Raw genomic sequence first — 23,059 nt, 5'->3', positions numbered from 1 at the left:
GTGTAATGGACTCTGGATCAGTCTAATACAAGAACTTTTAGGCCATGTTGCAACAGAGCCAGGCTAGCAAAATAGGACAGTAAATGTTTGGAGCTCCCACCTCAGGGCTGTGGAAAGGGCTCAGTTGAATTACCAGAGGCATAGCTGGGAGGAACACAATGGTGGGATTATGCAGCCTGGGTGGGTTTTACCACAGTGGGAAGATTTGGAAGGGGGGAATCTGCAGTGCCCTGCAGTGTTGTGTGTCTCATCAGCACTGAGGATTGGGATAACAGCTTTCATGTCTCTCTGCCTCAGGCCTGCACAAGTTGGGATCTTCCAAGCCAAACAGAGCCCACTCAGTTATTCATGATAGCCTGCCAGGTGTTTGCTAAACCAAGTGCTTTTGTAGCTCCAGGCAGACAGGAAAAAAAGAGATTTACTAAGTGTCTCTGCTGAGCTGCTGAACATGGATAGTGGGCTACAATGCAGAAGCGTAATGTTTATCTTCAGTGTTGCTGCGGAGCAAGAGGAAAGATTTCTGGCATTCATTAATGAGCAGTGATTGCTTAACTGCAAGTAAGTTCATTACAGGGAATGAGAATTACAAACTGTACATTATGTAAACACATTGTTCGGTAGTAAATTACCCCTCTCTGCTTTTCTTCCTGTCTGATTAGCACCATTTGGGACCTTGTAACAAGATGCTTGTTTCCATCTACTTGATCAAGTTTTCTCACTCAGAAGGCCAAAGGAAAATTGTTCTATGGCAATTTGTTCAAGGGGACTCTTCTGTGACGTTGATTTATATGTGGAAGTCTTTAATCATTCATACACAATGCTCTTTAGGATCTGACAGTACAGCTAAAAGTGCTACACTATTTATAAATTGACAACTTATAAAATGTCATGTTTGGCACCAGACACAATATACAAGATGTATATTACAAGTCTAAATTTTAAGGTAAGAGTTCACATTCAACATTCAGAATTTTAAATTTAAAAAATTAAATCTGAATTTTTTTGGTACATTGTGATTTAGGTTTTCATTTGCATCAGAGGACAGACAACAGCCCTGTGAAATGGACTGCTGACTTCTTTTGCCATTGCCACTGCCTTTTAAGGCCACATGAACCTTGCCACTGGTTTCAGTGAAATGTAAGACATAGACTAACCTAGGAAAGAATAACAGAAACTGTGCACCAAGCTTGTCCAGTCTGATCCACAGAAACACAGCAGATTTCAAAAATATTTAACGCTTTTCCATAATAATTATCTGACTCTCTTTGGAATTTGTGGAATTGAAAAAAATCTGTTAATAACAAACTGTGGCTCTTCTAACTGGGGTTTTGACAGTTTCACAGAATTGTCAAATCAGAACCAGAGAGTTCCTAATCATATTATGTATAGACTTTTCTCCTCACAGGACCAGTTCTCTGGCCAGCCAACAGAGCAACTGCTTGGAGTGGCACAGGAGGGTCTGATATACCGCAGGGTTTGGCTGGCTCCCAGCCATCAGCGTCACAGGAGGAGACTGGCATGCACTTTTAGGTTTGTGCTGCCATCAACCAGGCCAAGCTGAGTCCCTGCTCTGGGCTTGGACCCAGCTGGCAATGGAGTGGATCCAGGAGGAGATGGGTGTCCCTTATTTAGAGTGACAAAATAGCTTGAACCCTCCTGTCTCCCCATCTCCTGGCACCTTCCCATTGTGTGTTCAATTACAAGCATATATAGTCTTGATGAGCGACAGATTGCAAGTTCCTATCTTTTTTCAAATAGCAAGCCAGGCAGTAACACAAGCCTAAACAGGAAAGCACTCAACAAAGTTCAAGCACCATAAAAGCACACTATGAACCACGTGAGGTGCATGCAACACACACACACACATTTTCCTCAGGATTTCCCTTTCAGAAGTTCTGAAATCTCTCACTCTCTCATGATGTTCAAAAAGCAGCTTACGTTTTTAGGCATACTTTATGATATTTTCAACTTCACTTTGACTGGACTTGGTATCGTTACACTGAACTGCATGAGATACCAAGTTAAAGCATAGAATTCTTAGATCTGCAGGCAAAAAACCCTTTGATTTTGCCAATTAGTTTCCCTGCCCAAACAGATAAACTCATCAATGAAAAAGGCAGAAATAAAAGGTAGGCTGGAAACTAAACGAGAAATCCCAAGCAAGTTTTTCAAGAAAAAAATCCCACTAAATTCAATGGGACTTACTCCCAGGTAAATGTGTATAGGATTGTGGCCTACAAAAGATCTCTAGCTTCAGCTGACTGAAATTAGTTCCTCTGAGCCGTTAGCTTGGCAACTGAACATTTATGACCATTTCATGTTTAAAAACAGTATCCTAGACCTTTGGATATCTGGAGATATGTACTGCTGGCAGAAAGGGATTCAGATTTGAAAAGGCAACATTACTGAAGTAGTGAGTACCACTTACACTGTGCATGTGAATACTGTGGGTGAGAAAGTAGTGTGTATATATATAGTGCATGTGGGTAGCACGTTGTCACGCCCCTCTGTGCCAGCCTTTGATGGCGTCCAGGTCGCCACCGTACCCCATGTGTCCCCCCCTCGTCACCTGTCTATGATGGGTCAGGGTCAGGGCTGGAGTTGCGTCAGATTAGAGCCTGAAGGGGGTTAACGTCACCACCACTCCTGCTCCCTGGGTCTAGCCTCCTGGTTCCTCTCTCACTCTCTCGGTCTGTCTGCTGGATCTCAGCTCTCCTCATCGGCTGTCTCCTGCTTGCTTTTATACCCTTCTTCCTCTTGCTCCACCCTCCTCCCTCACCCTGGTCCACTCCCTGGGGCTGGCCCTGCCCCCCCACAACTCTGGGGACACTGAGCTCGCCCCTCTCCTCTCTGCCAACCCGTCTGGGGCCCTGCCGGCTTCACCTCCCCCAGCCCTTCCTTTCCCAAGGCCTCTGGCTGCCTGCAGCTGGGGCCGGGCTCAGCCTGGAGTCTCACCAGCTTGGTAGCCCACCCCTTGGTGACCCAGGCGGCCCATCATTGATCTGCCCTTGTTCCTTGCACTGGGTGCCCGACTCTTGCTGGCTGCCTCCTCGTCCTTGCCACTGTTAAAACCTGCCACTCATGCCGTCCTCCAGGTAGGTGGGGGTGTGGCCTCAGGCGGCTCTGCTTCTGGCTGGGGCTTTGAGGCGGGTGCCTTGGCCCCGGCATGCCTCTACAGGCTAGCAGGGGGTGCAGGCGGGGTTGCTACCAGCGGCAGGTGTTCCCACGGGCCGAGGGGCCCCCAGGCCCAGTCCAGGCCGAGTCCGGACACATGTGCATATGCAAACTACTGTGTGTACGTGCACACATGTGTGCGAGAAAGAGAGAAAGGACTATGTGTGAAAATAAGGGGATATAGACATAGAAAAGGTGTTACACACAAAAATGCGTATCTGCAAATGTACTTTGGTCTCCACTTGTTCATGCATGTTAGACAAGCAATTGATGTTCTAAGCTCTAAATATTGCTGCATTAAGTTCTGAAGACTGAGCTTTGCTGCTGGCACAATCAGGCAAAATTCCTTCCCTTGGGCCTGCTCCAGTAAGCCCATACAATATCTAAATACTTCTCTTGGCCTTGCAACCATATAGTACCATTATGACTCAGCTAAAATGAAAGGTTTCAGATTAAGAAAGCAAAGCAAGAACAGACTTGTATTCCATTGTCACGAACACAGAATGACAGTGTACCCGGGTCACAGAGTTTCCTCCTGTCAGCTCCCACATGCCTAAAGTTTGCAGAGGAGACATTTGTAGTGCATTTCACAGTCTTTTATAGCTTTGTAGTGCATCTTATTCAGTCTAAAAGACTGAATACATTTTGGGGTGGATTAAAGGTTTCAAATTTGGAACGGTTGCATTGAAAAGCCCACTGTATTCACAACTCAGTTTTTTCTTGAAGACCTAAGAGACAGACCGCCAAGAACACCATCTCAGCATATACTGATGGTTCTGGCAGGATCAACCGCTTTCCCACCACTGCCATACAAAAACAACTGCTCTGCCCTCCAGAACGTTGCCACAAGGAGGCTTGTGTCCATAATCTCCTCAAAGGACTGTTGAATCCAGGTTTGTCAGAGGCAAAATGGGCCCTGGAACCGCTGTTGACGCCTATGTGATTCACCAGTCCTTGTACCCATTTTGTTCTTTTCAATGATCTTTTAAATCAGTCAAGAAGGAGAATTCTAAGCCTAAAATAGTTGTAGCTTGGAAAGCAAAGGACATTTCTTTCTACTTTTCTAAGGAAGACTATCATATTTCCTGCTGTTCCCAAAGCAGCTGTAACCAATGTACACACAGTCTTATTTCCTGTATGTAGTCTAGTCAAAGGTTGTGTTTTTGGGATAAATGATATGGAAATGTAACAGTTAACTTTAAGAGATCTGCTGTATAAATTAAAAGGCACATCTGCACCTGAATGGCCATCAAACTCTTGTTAAAGGAATTTAGATGATGAACTTCAAGGAAAACTCACCTTGAAAAATCTCCTTTTGCTTCCTGTGAAATGAGAGAAAGGGGATGGAGAGGGGAAATATTATTTAACATACATACAAATGGAAGAAATAAGCATCTGTATTTGGCATCTAAATATATTAGAAAATTTTCTTATTTTAAATTAAAGAATAACCAGAGAGTTCACTTTTTTTTTTTACTGGTAGCCCCGTGGTCCCTAATGTATTTAAAATTAACAAAAAAGATTGCATTCTCAGGACGTCTGAATGGTTAGGTAAAGGTAAAGGTTCCCTTGCTCGACAGCCAGTCGAATCCGACTCTAGGGTTGCGGTGCTCATCTCCGTTTCAAAGCCGAAGAGCCAGCGCTGTCCGAAGACATTTCCGTGGTCATGTGGCCGGCATGACTAAACACCAAGGCGCACGGAACGCTGTTACCTTCCCACCGAAGTGGTACCTAATTATCTACTTGCAATTTCTTGCTTTCGAACTGCTAGGTTGGCAGGAGCTGGAACTAGAGATGGGAGCTCACTCCATCATGCGGCAACCCGGGTCTCGAACTGCTGAACTACCGACCTTCCACAGCCTGCAGTTCAGCGTCTTAACCACTTGAGCCACCGCAGCTCCTTAACATAATTAGTAATAGCTAATTATGTTAAAAGAGCCTGAATATGGGCTCTTGCTTAAGAACCTAAGGAATCCTTTGCAGAATCAGACCAAGAGATACCTAACTGCTCTGCCCTCCAGAAATTTCATTAAATTTTTCTAACTGACCAAGGAGCCTGTGCCAATTGCATTTCTGTGAGTGGCATGCAGATTTCAAATATACATTCAGAGGAAAGCCCCCAAACCACACTTCCCAGTAGTCTTTTGTGGAGTCAATGAATAAGAACAGGCTGTTCACCTTTAGAAAATAATTATGAAGAGATTCAAAGAGCTCTGATTGTTTCTTCTTTCAGTTGAAAAATATGCCAGAATAAACTAAAATAGGAATGGGTGGGTAAGCAGGCTAGTACATTTTGGAGGCAACTAACCTTTGTGGACTTCTTTACCAGGTGGAACAGAATCACGTTTGTAACAAAATAAGGCCCTATAATTCTGGTCTAAGTGTGGCATAATGTCAGTGTCTGATGGTGTGCTTGTCTTTGAAAGACTGGGTTCACTACATCTAAATGTAAGCAGAGATGTGCTTCTGTCAGGGCTTGGGATTGCTTCCATAAACTGGGACATCTCAGTTTCTTGTTCTATTTTCCTTTGATGCAGTATCCTTTTGTAACACATGCCATTTTTAAGCAACCACTCCTGGGAACCCCAAATGGTTGCTTTAGATATTTCATTAGTGAGAACAATGTGATCAGTTCTATACTCAAGACTTTCACTCCCCAGATTATAACACATTTCTGCAAGAGGATTTTTGCTATGGGATAAAGGCCACTGTTCTAAATGTTACTGGTGGTGGGCTCTTATCTGAAGAGGTATTGAGGGGCATTGATTCATAGAAACCTCTCCATAAGACCAGTGCTGGAGAGGAGAAGAGGACACATAAACCTTGGACATATTTCAGGCCCCTTCTGTGAATTCGGTTTCACTAAAGAAGTCTGGAAACTTTTTGCTTAAGGAAATATTTAGAAAAATGTGCAGGCAGCAAGCAGTATACCTGTTTAAGAGATGACACAGTTCAGTTCTTAGATTAAAATTATTCAGTTTGAAACTTTTGTCAGATGTATTTTTGCCATTCACTTTGCCATGTACGGCTCTTTCAACACAGTCAGGTCTTCCCAACCACAAATGTCTGGCTAAAAGCCCAAACGGAACCACGGAAGTTCCAGGTTGGGGGTTTTCTGCTCCAGCCCTACAGTTTGTCAGAATCAGGAAACGATGATCTGCTGTTCCTTGGATGCTTACGTACAATATAATTGATCACTGGAGAATTCCCTAAAATGAGATTCCAATATATATCCTTATGATCCCAATATATATCTTGGTCAACACCAGCAACTAGTTAGTGCTTAACAAAATAATGTGATCTTGAACTTGGGTAGCTTTACTAAGCAGCCCTCCTGACATTTGCACAAATGATTTGAAGTAATTAACACTAGAGGTCAGCCAGTTGTAGAGGTTTTCTTGTCTGTCTTTGATCTGGGTGTCTGTTTGACAACTGTCCAAGTTATTCAGTTAGACGCTCTTTCCAAAGCTCCAACTACAGATCGGTATCGTTGCTGCTAATTGTTACGACAAGGTTCATCTGACATGGTACTAACTCAAATGGCAATAGGCCAACAGTCATGGCTGTGATGCTCTTGGGATGGTATCTTTCTCCTCTAATCTTTTAAAATCACATTATGCTGGATGTGTTACTCAGCTCCCAAAGAACAACAGAAAGGGGACCCTTTGTCCACTTGGATCTTGACCCATAAAAGTCACCCTTCGTGGAAAGTGCCGTCAAACTGCAGCCAACTAAAGGCAACCCTGTAGGATTTTCAAGGCAAAGGATGAATAGAGGTGGCTTGCCACAAAAGTCACCCTTAAAATCCCTGAAATAAAGGACTGTGCTAAGTTTGATTTTTAATGGAATAAGCACAAAAGATTTTCTCAGGACTGGGGTCTTGATTTGGCATAAGGAGCTGATATTGAAGCTGCTATTTAGGTGCTAACGAAAAGATACCAAGCTAAACAGAAAGGTATGGGACACAGCAGAGCAACAAAAGAATAGGGTTGCCAAGTCGAATCTTCTTACCCACGGGGGAGCGTCGCCGGGCTCCGGGAGCTCTCCTTCGATGCGCGCAACGTCGATCACGTTGGGGGCGTGGCCCCGATCATCGGAGGGAAAACCATAGAGTTTTCCCTCCGACGACTGGGGCCACGCCCCCAACGTGATTGACATGGTTGTGTCACCTCTGGTGACGCAGCCATGCTGCGCTTCGAGGGGCGGAGTTCCCCCCGGGGCCCAATTCCGCGGCTGCGGAAATCGGGCCTCCAAAGCGGGGGTTTACCCGCCCCCACTTGGCAGCCCTACAAAAGAATGGGAGCACCACTGGCCATCTGAAGCAGGGTCCTGACTCCTGAAAGCCATCAAAATGGTCCCGAGCGCTTAATGCTGATGATCAACAGCCAAGGAGAAACTTCTGTCTTCTGTTTAGTGGTGAGTGGGTGTAGCTTATTCAGTTTTCACCTGCTTGCCTCAGACAAGCAGTATAACTATTGCAGTTCAGGTCCCTGCTTGATCCGCCACAGCTAGAGCAGAATGGAGATAGGGTTTTCCCTTATCTTTTAAGAGTTACTACCATAGTAAAGTGAGGAATCACTGTCTTTATATATGCTGTGTTTGAGCTGGAGATGGCATCTGAACTCTGCACTAATTAATTACACTGGAGATATTTAAAAAGTGTAGTTTCTATAGCTTCCAGTAGATATAATTTCACACTTAGACAAACAAAAAAATCTGCTCCTGGCAATCTAAATTCAGACTGTATAAATGGAGACAAATCCCTTTTGCATAATCTATTATGTTTATGCCAGCGAGGACAGCACAGTTGGCAGCCACTGAAATTATATTTCAGCCACATCTGTGCTTTCTGGTATTACAACAATCATTATTCCTACAATTTTAAATATATCTTAGCAGCCAAAAGGGCTAGAAATGTATTTTAAAATGAAGCTAAGATTCTCAGAAAGATGAACTGTGCACTTAAGACCACACTCTGCACTTTTCTGTTTATTTTTTTGGTGCTCCTGCAAGGTTATGGCATCCTCCCAGCTCTGGTTATTAGTAGTGATCATAAAGACAAGCATTCCCTCTACTTTTTAAAAGGGACAATTCCTATTGCCGTTTCCTGCATATTTATCCCATTTCACTTCTAAATTGGAACTTATCTGTGAATAGTAAACAGCAGGTCCCTATTTGTAGAAAAAGCCCAGCAGGAACTCATTAGCATAATAGGCCACACCCAACAACAGAAACTCATTAGCATATCCAGCCACACCCCTGACAGCATAGCTCATTGGCATATTGGGCCACACACCCCACGTTACCAGAAGTGTGGTCATCGAGCCACACCCACCTTTTGCTTCTTATTCTGTTTACCTTGTTTGTTGTCAAAACCCAGGGCTTTTTTTTGTAACAGGAACTCCTTTGCACGTTAGGCCACACACCCCTAATGTAGCCAATCCTAATGTGTTTCTGCTGTTGGGTGTGGCCTATTATGCGAATGAGTTCCTGCTAGACGTGGCCAACTTGGGAGCCAGCCGCAACTCCGTTCCTGTGCGTTCCTGCCCAAAAATAGCCCTGTAGGAGAGAAGTGTTCGCTGCTTCCCTTAAGGCTTCTTCAGGACAACTGCTTGGTTTGGTTTCAGAAAGGAGAAGGGGTTCCATCTCCCACTTTGAACATGAGTGTTTACAGTAACCTTTGACCCACCTACCCTTTGCAGCAGAACAGCCACATATGGCAGATACAGATTCTAGCTTCCAGGTGGGAGCTGGGGATTCCCCGGAATTACAGTTCATCTCCAAACTACAGAGATCAGTTCCCCTGAAGAAAAGGGATGCTTTGGCGGGTAGACTATATGGCATTGTACCCCACGGAGGTCTTTGTCCTCTGCAGGTTCCATCCCCAAATCTTCAGGAATTTCCTAACCTGGATCTAGCAACCCTACCCTGCCATCCCCGGCTGGTGACCAGGGAGGATCTGGCAATCCAGACGGCAGACCACCGAGGGCTTGATCCTGAAAACCCTAATTTGGCTGCCTGCCTGGGATTGCAAAAACAGGAGATTGTTAAGCATTACCAGGCAACAACACAGAGAGTGCTCATAAGCAGGTCTACTCAGAGTAAATCCCATTTATTTAATGGTGCTTATTCCCGGGTCAGTGTTCTTGGGATTGCAGCTCTTGTCTTCCAATGGTGAGCAATTATATAGTCCAGCTTTTTATTGTGCACATGGGGCCTTTCCTGGATATGAACCAAAACACAACCTTTGTGCAGCAGGGTTGTGTTAAATTTCTCCTGATTCTTTCCCCTTTCCATCCTGCTGCCCCCTTCTGCAGCTATACTTTGGAGGTTTTACTAGGCTGAATGACTCGTGCTGTAACTCAAATTAATTGATTGCTAAGGCTCAGAGGAAATGTTTGTGGCATGTCTAGTACAGAATTTACAATTGTGTTTGTTAATTCCAGTTAATTGACAATCAATTAACTGGTGCTACGGTGGAAGGAAAAAGCAGTTATTTTATAGTGCCCTGGGGCTGGCGAGTGCCTTTCTTGCTAATTATATCCCAGGGCTGGCTTCTAGATAGGTACTTTAAAATACAAAAGACTATGAAAGCCAGTGCAGCTGATCTTCAAGGTGATCTCTGTTTGACAGTGGAGCTCTTAGCAAACACAGTGGTTTTACATGGGTTTTAACTTATCTGGCCAGTGCCACTATATGTGAAATTTGGAAGACGCCATTGGTAACACTCTGTGACCATCTGGAGCAAATGTTGTTGTTCAGTCGCACAGTCGAGTCCGACTCTTCGCGACCCCATGGACCAGATCCTGCCAGGCCTTCCTGTCTTCCGCCATCCTCTGAAGTTTGCTCAATTTCATGTTCGTTGCATCTATGACACTGTCTAACATCTCATCCTTTGCCGTCCCCGTCTTCTTTGACCTTCAATCTTTCCCAGCATCAGGGTCTTCTCCAGTGAGTGCTCCCTTCTCATTGGGTGGCCAAAGTATTTGAGCTTCAGTTTCATTATCTGGCCTTCCAGGGAACAGTCAGGGTTGATTTCTTTTAGCATTGACTGATTTGATCTTCTTGCAGTCCAAGGGACTCTCAAGAGTGTTCTCCAGCACCATAGTTCAAAATAATCTATTCTTCGGCGCACGGCCTTCCTTATAGTCCAACTCTCGCAGCCATACATGACTACTGGGAATACCATTGCTTTGACCATGCGGACTTTTGTTGGCAGGGTGATGTCTCTACTTTTTATCATGCTGTTTAGGTTCGCCATCGCTTATGATTCATGAAATGGGATGCTAAAAGTAGGGCTAGGGAAGATATGTTTGTTGACCCTCCCTTGGTATACCCAATAATCAAAAAGCCATGAGCTCCTTTTCTCCTTGAAAAAAAATCAGTGCAAAACGTTTGTTTTGGATGGTCCTTCAGGCTGCTTGCCTGAGTCTTGCCTCATAAATGATCTCCTTCTCAGTAACATTTCTAGTTGGTAGAAATTGTTCAGGGACAACAAAATCCTTTAATGGTACACTGGCTGGAGACACACACAAGATAGAAGGAGGGCTCACAGTATATTCTTTATGGTGTCAGGTGAGCACACCACCAAACTGAATCCAGGGCAAAGCTCCTCCTTGCTTGCTCTTCATCCAGTTCTGTGATAAAATATCCCAGTGCTGGAAGGAGGGTACACTGCTTCTGTCTGCAGCACCCAGGCTTTGCAGTACGTTGTTAACTGTCTGCAGCCAAAGAAGACAGCAAGCCAGGGAGATGCTACAGTCCTAAAATCATCTTGGATGGAGAGCCAGTTTGGTGTAGTGGTTAAGTGTGCGGACTCTAATCTGGGAGAACCGGGTTTGATTCCCCACTCCTCCACTTGCACCTGGCTGGATGACCTTGGGCAAGCCATAACTCTGGCACAGCTGTTCTTGAAAAAGAGCAGTTTCTGTCAAGAGTTCTGTCAGCCCCACCTACCTCACAGGGTGTCTGTTGTGGGGAGGGGAAGGGAAAGAAGTTTGTAAGCCGCTCTGAGACACCTTTGGGTAGTGAAGGGGGTATAAATCCAATCTGTCCTCTCTCTCTCTATACTGATTTTAAGCAGAGTTGAGAGAGCCGCTCATATGTCTCTTCATTTTTAAAAAATGCACATTTATCATGGAGGCTGAGTTAAACAAAGACAAACCACCCAGGAAAATTTCCTTCATGAAGTGCTGCTCTTAGGGCCTCTGCAAAAATAACATTTACAGATGGTTCCCCTCCCCCTTAACCATGGTTACCTGCATTACTAAGCCGTAGCAGCAAATCAGGATATGAAATTGTGGCTTCAAGAGAGTTGAAAATTGTGGCTTGAAGAGAGTCATACAAGGTTTGTTGTATGAAGTATTCCAGCTAAGCAAGCACACCATAATTATAGGAATTCCTGGCCCTTCCAGCCTTTCTGCTTGCAAAGCGACAGGCAAGTATTTCTAGAAATTCTCTGTCTTAGACAAGCTAATAATTGGCAGACACATTTGCAGTGGGAGCAGAACATCCACACAGACGTTTTCTCCACACTGTCTGCCTTGGCCCTCCATAGTTGCCATTTCCCCCATGCCACTGCACAATCTTTTAAAAAAAAATCACTGCACTTTCTCCCTTATAACTCCACAACAAAAAGAGCTACAAATTTACTATGAAAAAGAAACACGATGAAAGCTGGGAACTGGTACGCTGTTGCAATAATCATTATTATACCACCAAATTCCTATAGTGATCTGTCAATTACTGGTATTTTTTAAAAGCCAGAAGAAAGTGTGTGTGTGGAGGGGGGAAGGCAACTGCAGGGTCTGTGGTAAGGAAAATGGCATCTGCAAAAATGCACAGCATCCAGTCCACCTGGTGTCCAAATGTTCTTTGACAACAATATTTCCAAAAAGACAGCACCATACCAGGCTGGGGAAAGACTACAGCAAAGTTGGAAGAAACACAGAAGCAGGACGAATTGAGAATGTTATATGGATGCTCCCGAAAACAACATTACTGTAAGGAAGCCAAGGCGGAGCAAAACATCCATGTGGAAACAGCCACAGTCTGGGTGATGGACTGAGTCTCACGTGTGTCTTGCAAATCTTTCCTGTGTCTGCATACATAACCAAATGCCTTGTCTGAACAAGGAATTCCAACAGTTTTCTCCCTGCTGGACTGGCAGGCCACAGAGGGAGGAAGTGCAGCAGTTCACAGATCTTGCAAGGGGCACTATCCCAATCTGCACGCATGTGAGCTGAGGAATGAGCACCTGCTCTTAGGCCTCCTTTAAAAGGAAAACTCTTTTACTTACATCTGGACAAGTGCATTTTGCTTTTTAAAAAAAAATACAAATGACAAATCTTCATGCATAACAAAGCCAAATGATCCAATGGAACTTACCTGCAGGATGTATGCAGCCAGTTCAAAGACAACTTCACTGTCAACCTCAATGAGCTCCTTATGAGGAAAGGGGGGAAGGGAATGAGAGAGAAAAAGAAAGAAATGGCTCTTTTAGCTCTTCCAGAAATGAGACCTCTCCATTTTATAGTGGAGATTTCTATGCTCCATGTGGGCTCCTAGTCCAGAGCTTGTGTAGACACATACAGCTGTCACATACAGTAAAATTGCATTATAGTGTCTCAGGGAAGTTGATGTCTGTCTCCCATGGCACAGCACACAGATTTCTCTTACTTTCCACATTTTCACTTAAGTTCCTGGAGTCAAGAGTTTCCCCTCTTTTTCTGGAGGTGATCTCAGACATCTATTGCCTAGTTTTACCTCTACAAATATACCTGCAATGAAGGGCTTCTATTTTTCCAAAGAGACCAGCCATTTCTTGCTTCCCTAGCTCAGGAAGCTCTGGTGCCACCTTGTTTCTCACCTTGCATCAGTTAATCTAATCCAACCAGCCAATATCTCTTGGTCTCTGTCAAAAGGAGGTCACAAATGGCAGCCTTGAACTTTGCCATCATACCCTGAAACATTTTCACCCTAGCTCCTTTTTCATACTGAAACATCTACTCTGAGTACTGAAAAGCTTGAAAGATGTAGCAGGTACTCATTTGCATATTAAGCGACACACCCCTAATGTAGCCAATCCTCCAAGAGCTTACAGTAGCCCCTGTAAGAAGAGCTCTGTAAGCTCTTGGAGGATTGGCTACATTAGGGGTGTGTGGCCTAATATGCAAAGGAGTTCCTGCTACAAAAAGAGCCCTTTGTGACAAACTGGTGGTCCTATCAGAAAGGTATCGAGTGTGTGCACTTTTGGAATTTTGCTGATGGACCAATATGATGATCTTATGCCATAAGAGGGCACAGGAGCAAAACATGCACAGGAGGAAGGGGACCAAATATACTGGTTCCATGCCTGACCAATGAGTGAGTATGCTGGCCCCACCCATCAGGGATGTTCACTTCAAAGGGACACAGTGCCTAGACCCAGGTAAACGGTACAAAAACAGGATCCATCCCCATGATCAATGCTCCCTCTAAGCTATGGAGTCCTGTGAGCAAAAATTCTACTTTGTGAGCTACTGGCATTAAAGTTGTGAGCAAGCAATTTGGCTACTGCATAAACTAGTTTGCTCTGGAGCCATCCTTCCTAAGCTATGACAAAAATGTGTGAGCCAGAGGCTAAAAAACTATGAGCTAGCTTACACTAACTCAGTTTAGAAGGAACACTGCCCATGATTGGGGATGTTTCCCCAACATGGGGCTGAATGCTACACGATTTCTATCTATTTAGGCAGCATGGACACATTGGGTTGGATGCACAGGGACAAAGCCAATGAGCTTAGTTGTGGGTAGGGCCAGAGCTAGAGTTGCCAGCCTCCAGGTGGGGCTTGGAGATCTCCTGGAGTTACAACTCACCTTCAGACTAGAGAGATCCGTTCCTCTGGTTAAAATAACTGCTTTGGACTTTACGGCATTATACACTGGTAAGGTCCTTCCCCTCCCCAAACCCCACACTCCGAAGGCTCCACCTCCAAATCTCCAGGAATTTCCCAAGCCAGATTAGCAACGCTAGCTAGTGCACTCAATCCCACTCCCCTGCTATGTGCATTGCCCTATATCCAGAATACCATTGTACTGTACTGTGATCACTTCATTATTTCCCCCTAATTTTAAGTTGATATCTAATCAGGTCACCAGATAAGCCATGGTGACTGAAGGGAGCCTCCATCTGCAGAGGCAGCAAACCTCTAGGAGGCAGCAGCAGGGAGGCCTTTGGCTTCTATGCCCCGTTTGTTTGGCCCTTAAGGGCAACTGGTAGGCTGCTGTGTGAAACAGGATGCTGGACTAGATGGACCACTGGTCTGATCCAGCAGGGCTCTTTTTATGTTCTTAAGATGAATGGTGGCCACCTGAAGCTGCAAAGTATGGAGGAGGCCAGGTACGGCTCACGGGGCAAAATCCATGTGGAAGTTCTGCTGCAGACATTTATTGAAATGCAATGGGAGCAGCACAGCACACTTGTTGACCCACTGAGGAATTTGCAGTGTATTTTCTCATTAGATTTGACTCATATTCATCAGTGTTTGGGAATGGAGGAGCTGCTATTTGGATTTTCTGTGCTAAGCCCCAAAATATCTCAGGACACTTCACAATAAGAAACCAGGGGGCTTCCGGTTTAAGCGTTTTGCTGCTCGGTTGCTCCCCGTCTCGCTCTGATGGGGGTGTGACAAGACTCGGCTGACGGGAAGAGTCCGAGATCATTCCGGACTCTCCCAGGGTCTCTGTAGGAGACCCTCAGCCTGGGGTGCTGAGGAGAGCCTCTTCCAAGGCGATGGCCAAGGAATTGAGGCTCACCTTTTCCCCGAAAGGTACCATCGCCGTAGAGCCAGTATGGCGCCCAGAGATGACTGCCAGACAAGCGGACACAATCAACACCTTTTAAAAATGCTTCTAAAGATCTCCAAGGCTGCAAATCTTGAGTTAAGCAATGCTCATCCGAAATAAAGTGACTATAAGAACCTTGGTAGTGATTAGAAGCACCTAAGTGCAAAACGAGGGTGGAGGAGAAACTCAAGACTTCCCCCCCACATACTAAAATCAAAGCGGTTTTAATTAGGAAATAAAAGACTAAGCAAAAGCAAGCGTATGAGAATTTAAGCGAACTCAAAAGCTGCAAGAGGATACAAAGTTGATTAAAATCGTAACTTTTATCTTGTTTTGGAAAACTTACTTCTTGTTGATATTATAGCTGGGAGAGCGTGGAAGGCAATGCTGGAGAAAGAAACATTGACCAGAAATAATCAACCAATGAATTCCTCCCAGAACCAGGAAGTAACTGCAGATATATCTACACTGTTAGCGAATGCACTGTGCCCCTAATGGAACAGATGACTAACCTCAACAGCAAAATAGACAATGTGCAGAAGCAATTAACTCAAATGGACAAAAGAACCTCAGCAACTGAAAAGATGCTAAAAAAAATGGAAAAACAGACTGAGAGTATTAACAAAAGAGTGGATGAAGCAGAGAAAGAAAGATCATCCCACAAAACACAGCTAATACAGTTCCAGCTGGAAAGATCCATGTATGTTCTATGCTTCCAGGGGATCCTTGAAGATAAGAACAAAGACTTAAAGGAGCTTATAGCAGAAGCTCTTGCACCATTAATGGATTATAAACAAGAAGAACTACTGAAGGAGATGGACTGGGTTTACAGAACTTATCCAGACTTTATAAAGAAAAATAAACTCCCGGGAGAAATATGTTTGAAATTCACGAAACGATCTATCAGAGACCTGGTGCTGAAATCTACACAGGGGAAATCCTTGAAAATCAAGAATGAGGAGATAAAAATCTTAAAGGATATTCCATTTGAAATTAGGAAGCGGAGGAAACTTTAATGGGAATTCACTCTTGCTCTACAAAAAAAGGGAATACCCTACCGATGGGCATTCCCTGAAGGACTGAGTTTTAAATACGAGGATAAAAGAATTAAGATTGACTCTGTTCCTAAGGCAAAAAAATTTATGGACCACTATTTAAACCCAATGCAAAGTAAGAAAGAAAAGAAGACAAAAACTAATAAGGAGGAAGAAGAAGATGAAGAATAATCCTATTCACAGGATTCATCAAGCACTAGTTCCAACTCTTTCGACTCTTCAGAGACGTCGGATTCAGAGAAAGGAGCAACCGCTCCCAAACCCCGAAGATCAAAGAAACGCAAGGAGAAGACTCTAAAATTAAGATGATTGTTATATTGCAGTTGTTGCAAAATAGCCAACTAAAGCAAACTCTTATTATCTTTGTGTATAACTTTTATATAAAACAACAATCTTGTAATACTAGGTGACAGAGCTACATATCTATGTAATCCAGATCATGTCATCATGTTAGTTCTCCCTCCCCTCTCCCTATTAGAACATGTAGAGTTAAGATTTTAGTGTCCCGTCCCTGATTCCAGTAGTTTCATTCTATTAGTGTTCCAATCCCTGTTTCCGTTAGATTTAGAGATAGGGTATTAGTATCCCTTCCCCATGACCCGTAGTATTGGAAAAATCAATAAAATCTTATTATTTTTTAAAAAAACCCAATAAGAAACCAGCAAGCAAAACTGCTCCTCTTCCAAAACATTCTGGAGATGAATGGCAGTTCTGCAATGATTCTCCGATAAAACAAACTTACTTCAAAAAGAAAAGAACACTTCAAATACAGAACTAGTGATTGGGGTACAGCACCCAGATTGGGGTACAATCTGGGGTACAGATTGGGGTACAGCACCCAGGCAGAATCAAGCCTGAGTCTTCTTCCCACCCCCATCCATGGGGGGGGAGACCCAGGTTTGATTCCAGCTGTGTGCTATAATCCCCCGCCATCTATATCTTCCATATACATAAAAGGAAGTCCCCTCACTGTAAAATCAGTGCCCAGGCCAAACCCCTGGACCTAGAAACACGAAATTTGGGGAGAGCACCCCTACCATGATGTAGATGCTCACTAAGAAGGGGTTTTTAGAAATTCAATCCCTAAGGGGGTCAAAAGGGGTAAAATGTGCTCCCCCCATTGATTCCTATGTGGTTGCCAGGCTGCTGCCTCCTTGTACCCCCCACTCTCTGATTGGTCAGCTGCAGAGATCAGTGTTCTGAGGTAAAAAAAATACCAGTTACAGGAGACTGCAGAGCGCTAATGACAGTTGAGGAAATCAGGAATGGCCAACCACCTGTGAGCAGTGTTCTCTCTAAGCTGAGTTAGTGTGAGCTAGATCACAGTTTTTTAACTTCCGGTTCACACATTTTGTCTTAGCTAAGACAGGATGGCTCTAGAGCAAACTAATTTATGCAGTAGCCAAATTGCTCGCTCATAACTTTAATGCCAGTAGCTCACAAAGTAGAATTTTTGCTCACAAGACTCCACAGCTAAGAGGGAATATTGCCTGTGAGGTGCAGCAATGATGCTGGCCCCGCCTCCCCGATGGCTTCAAACATGCTCCCCCACCACCTACACCTGACAGGTAGCTGTCAGGTGCAGCAGTGGGTGTAGGGTGCTTAAAGCCATCATGGAGCTCACACCAGCATTTCCAACATGGAGGACAATGCTCTAGGTTTAGGGCAAAACTCTATGGTTTTGAGGCCAAAAAACCCATAGAATTTTGCCTAAAACCTAGAGCATTGCCCCCAACATCAGAAATGAGATGATGTCACTTCTGGTTACGTCATTGTGGTGTGCACACTTTGCACACACACCAGAAGCTCTTCAAGGAGGAGCCGGAGGGGGGGCCCTGCCGGCAACCAGGTAGGACCTGGCGACCCCAGGGCTTCCCCTCCTCTGCATTACTACTCATCCCAGGTCCTCCTAGGCAGCAGCATTTTCATGTCTTTGCCAGTACCCTTCCTGTTCTCAGCCTTCCCTTTTGCTTGTCCTGCCCTTCTTTAGGATCAAAGCCATTCAAACAATGGAAACAAGGGACTGTCTGTGACATTTGGGCAGTTCAGCCAATCACTGCCAAAGATTTCATCACCCCTCCCAAAGAAGAATCCTATATATATATAATTCCCTTATGTATTGGCCATTTCCAGCTCTCCCATTGGCTGTGCAGTGCGCTCCATCAGCCATTGGCCCATCAACCGCCACTCAAGAGTACTCGCGTGCCATTGGCTGGGTGCTGGGTCCGTTCCACTTCCCAGCACACTGCCACCTCAGCCATTTTTCCATGTCAGAATAATTGCCAAGATGGGTTTCTCTCCTGATGAAGACACTTCTCCTGCTTGGCTCCTGTAGGACTAACTTTTCCCTCAGTGGCTGCTGCTAGGCAACCATGCTTGGTTCTGTCAGTAAAAAGGCAAAGGCAGGAGGCACTTTTCAGGCCTTTATGGGGAACTAATTGGGCCAATCCTGACTAGGGTTGCCAGGTCCAGGTTGAGAAATTCCTGGATATTCTGTGGGAGTCTATGGAAGCCAGAGTTTGGGGAAGTGAGAGGCCTCAGCTGAATAGAACGTCATAGAGCCCACCCTCCAAAGCAGTTATTTTCTCCGGGGGGGGGAGATCTGTTGTCAGGAGTTCAGTTATACCTGGAGATCTTCAGGCTCCACTGGAGGTTGGCTACACTAGGTGTAGCAGTTAGTGCTTCAGAGCAGGGTCGGCCAGACCCAGTTTCTTGCTGTGGAAGTTGAGTGGGGTGATTTTGGACCAGTCACAGACTTTCAGCCTAACCTACCTCACAGGGTTGTTGTACAGATCAAAAGAAGGAGAATGATGTAAGCTGCTTTGGTCTCCAACTGTGGAGAAAGACTGTACTTTTCCTCCTGGGGAACCACTGCTGCCAATCGCCAGGTGAGGGCTGGAGATCACTCAGAATTACAGCTGCTCATCAGATGACAGAGATAGTTTCCCTGGAGAAAATGGTGAGCTCTGTGTCATTACACCCTGTTAAGATGCCCCTCCATGACAGCCAGTGTGACGTAGCAGTCAGGGCTTCAGAGCAGGATAGAGGCTGTAGGTGGTGGTGGGTGATGGAAAGCTGAAGTCAGAGGGACAAATAAAGATAGGTTGATGATTGGCTGGGAAAAAGATAGGGTTGCGAACTCTAGGTTGGGAAATTCCTAGAGATTTGAGGGGTAGAACCTGGAGAGGGTGAGGTTTGAGGAGGGGTGGGACCTCAGACAGCTACAATGCCATAGACGCCAGCCTCCAAACCAGCCATTTCCTCCTGGGGGACTACTGTTGCCAATCTCCAGGTGAGGGCTGGAGATCACTCAGAATTACAACTGCTCTCCAGGAGGGAGGGGAGAGAAGATGGAAAGCTGAAGACAGAAGGGCAGATAAAGGTAGGTTGATAGTTGGCTAGGAAGGAGATAGGGTTACCAACTCCAGGTTAAGAAATTCCTGGAGATTTGAGGGGTAGACCCTGGAGAGGGTGAGGTTTGAGGAGGGGTGGGACCTCAGACAGCTACAATGCCAGAGACTCCACCCTCCAAACCAGCCATTTCCTCCTGGGGAACTACTGTTGCCAATCTCCAGGTGAGAGCTGGAGATCACTCAGAATTACAACTGCTATCCAGGAGGGACGGGGGAGAAGATGGAAAGCTGAAGACAGAAGGGCAGATAAAGGTTGGGAAACTCCTGGAGATTTGAGGTGTGGAGCCTGGAGAGGGTGGAGTTTGAGGAGGGGTGGGACCACAAACAGGTACAATGCCAAAGGCTCCACCCTCTAAATCAGCCAATTCCTCCTGGGGAACCACTGCTGCCAATCTCCAGGTGAAGGTTGGAGATCACTCAGAATTACAGCTGCTTTTCAGATGGCAGAGATCAGTTCCCCTGGAGAAAACAGTGGACTCTGGGTCATTATATGCTGCTGAGGTCACCACAGCAAATTGACGCTGAGTGCCAAGGCCAGGTACTCGCCCAGAGCCTATTTCTAGAGTTCGTTGTATTTATTTCCACAACAGGCCTTATCCCTAGTCTTTATATAAATCACCATCACACAATCATCATTCAAATAATATTTTACTTTTTGGCCTCTTAGTATCCTATAGTAGAATATTTTCCACACCTGGCCTCCCATGTCAAAGGCTGGAGCTGTGGGGATTTCTTTGTTGCTCTAATGGAGGACTCTAACCTCAGAATGATTACTTTGCATGCACCTGCTGGACATGCATATTCAGACCTTTGACTGAATTGTTTTAACTTTCCTGGAAAGAAAAATAGCACAAAAAGCCCAAGATCTAAAATTAGACAGACACAATAATATATGCTATGCAAGGGAAAGGACACGCCTCATTTCACAAGCTGTAATAATCGTGCTGTGCTAACCTCTGGCAAGTATGAAGCAACAAACTGTACCCAGGTATTCTGTGCAGCCGTCTCCAGCTGTGCTGAAGCCAATCTAATGCCCTGCCTCACTAGTCCAGTAGGAACCCATTCCAGGCAGATTTGGAAGTGAGTCTAGAACAAAGAGGCTTTCTTCCCTTTACTCTTCCCCATTTGTATGCGAGTTGCAGGGCTTTTGCCCAGGGACTTTTGTGTGTGTGTGGATGAATTGTTTAAGGAGTGTGGTTTTGCTAATGACGTGCATCCATGGAGTATAATAAAGTTCAAGTTAGAACAAGACAAAGAAAGGCTGTTTTGACTTGAGGACAGATCACACTAGCACTCAGTACCAGCAGGCTTATCTGTTATATTTAGCTTTGTGCTGTCTGTTCTGAGTGGCAGCAGTTCTCCACAGACTCAGGCAGAGACAGGGGTTTCCCAGCACCTTCTGCCTGGGATCTTTGAACTGGAGATGCCACAGACTGAACCAGAGATCTTCTGCATGCCAAGCACAGTCACAGCCCTACCCCCAAAGGTCCCAAAGAAAATGTGGGGGTCTTGGGGGTGGGATCTAAGGGAAGACAGAAGTGCTTCTGAAGTCACTCACAAGCTATGGGCCCAGAGTGGCTACTGCCTTCAGAAAATTAAGTACTTGCACCATTAGGTTTTTTTCTGTGAACTCAGAATGCCCAAGTACAATGGATGCTTCCAGCAGGCTCTCTGGATGAGTCACTGTTCTGGCTCTGCCCTGTTACAATCAGTCACCACTGTGGATGAGTATTTCTGCTATGTCTCCATATTGGATGGGACTGGGTCATTAGATGGGACTCTATTTAGTAAAGCCTGTGTGTGTGTGTGTGTGTGTGTGTGTGTGTGTGTGTGTGTGTGTGTGTGAGAGAGAGAGAGAGAGAGAGAGAGAGAGAGAGAGAGAGAGAGAGAGAGAGAGAGAGAGAAGAGTTCTAGGGCTGGGAGGGCTTTAGCAAAAGAAATAATAAAGAAAGACACCATTTTAAAACCAGATAATTCTGTCAAATTGACAGGATTTTGTTATGCAAAATAATGGGATGTAGACTAGAAGGGGTTAGATGCAGAATGGGGACTGCCTTATTTGAAATTATTTATAAGCCACATTGTCTGGCTATTATACCTGAAGTAACTTGTCAATAAAAAAGAGTCTACTTTGTGAGCTACTGGCATTAAAGTTGTGAGCGAGCGATTTGGCTACTGCATAAATTAGTTTGCTCTGGAACCATCCTTCCTGAGCTAAGACAAAAATGTGTGAACCAGAGGTTAAAAACCTGTGAGCTAGCTCACACTAACTCAGCTTAGAGGGAACACTGCTTCGGAGGATCCAAATATGAATCTCTGATGTCATGTATAGTTTGGCCCTATTGAACATTGATGGTCATTCAGTACTGCTGTTATGTGTAAATCCTGGCCATTATGAAAGAGGTTAAGGTGTGCTTTATTTCTAGTTTGAACTCTCTTAGCCACAGCACTACATTAACTTTTCAGATATTTTCTCTCTCCTCTTCCCAAATTTACTTTCCCCAGTAAAAAGCACCCAGATTGTGATTTATTTCAGTAGCATTCAGGAGCAGATAAGAGAACAGACCCCATTATTAATTTGCATCACAGGCCTGCTAATTGAGTGTAATACAAGGCACTCCATTCAGAAACACCTTGGGAGAAAGAAAACCAGATCGTTCCCACACTACAAGCATGGTATCAAATAACTTAACCATTTACCACTCCTTTCGAAGGCAGGCTTAATGACTGTGAGACAAGCAGGGGATCCTGTTCTGCACCCAGCCACCTTAGTTTTAACCACAAAGCCATCCTTTCTCTACCTAGAAGTTTGCAAACCCAAGCAACGTTTGTAATTATCAACAAATATCAGCAAAATGTAAAAACATTTTCAGACCAAGCCCTGAGCATTCCCCAGGAAGTCCCTATATTTGTGTCTGACTTACTCATTCTGCACAGTGACAATTCTTACAAACAAGTAAACGACCCTATGTCGCAGAGCTGCATGGCAAAGGATCACGTCTCTTGGCTTTGAAAATAAGGGTGACTAACCTACTTTGATAATATTGCTATAGTTCTTATTAGGAATGTCACAAAAAAATGACCACAACAAATGCAATTCAAGTACCCTGGGACTCCCCACCCCCCATTGAAATTTGAATGCATTTGAGAGCTGCCCTTTAAGCTTGCTATAGAACTTTGTTCTCCCCTACCCAGTGACAGGGCAATTCTGTCCAGAGGAATGGAAATCAATTGGCTTCTACGGCAGCATCTGCGCTGTAGATTTCTTTCGTCCCTGCCCCTACTGAAATCTGAAATGATGCCTTTCTTTCTTTACCCTCAGTCTTCATTTTCCTGTTGTCAGGGTAGAGGTGATTTGTCAGGGGAAATTACTACCGCTGGATTTTACAGAAAGCCGTTTCCCCAAAGCATCCCTTCCAGCTTCCTACTCTGACCAAATCTGCAGTCAGGTGGCAAATGTGCCTCTGGGCTGTAGTGCTTCAGACTGAAGGGTATGGGGTGGGGGGGAAGAATGGCATATATTTGAATGTTCTTCCATAGCAAAATATTTCCTCCACACAGAAAACCAGATGTCATAGAGATGGGATCTAA

General features: G+C 44.8%; 1 protein-coding gene across 2 annotated transcripts in view; it reads right to left on the bottom strand.

Annotated features, from left to right (window-relative positions):
- Positions 1-23,059, bottom strand: part of FRMD4A (FERM domain containing 4A) — a 352,260-nt gene that overhangs the window by 125,042 nt on the left and 204,159 nt on the right. For both annotated transcript variants that reach the window (XM_015427238.1, XM_015427239.1), the window contains 2 exons: positions 12,562-12,618; positions 4,474-4,496 (listed from right to left, as the gene is read on the bottom strand). In XM_015427238.1, the coding sequence (XP_015282724.1) occupies positions 4,474-4,496; positions 12,562-12,618 (80 nt within the window). The remainder of the gene's footprint in view (positions 1-4,473; positions 4,497-12,561; positions 12,619-23,059) is intronic.

The sequence above is a fragment of the Gekko japonicus genome, unplaced genomic scaffold (genome assembly GCF_001447785.1).
Source record: "Gekko japonicus isolate JY-2015 unplaced genomic scaffold, Gekko_japonicus_V1.1 scaffold1247, whole genome shotgun sequence".
NCBI lineage: Eukaryota > Metazoa > Chordata > Lepidosauria > Squamata > Gekkonidae > Gekko > Gekko japonicus.
This window is presented reverse-complemented; position numbering and strand designations above follow the sequence as displayed.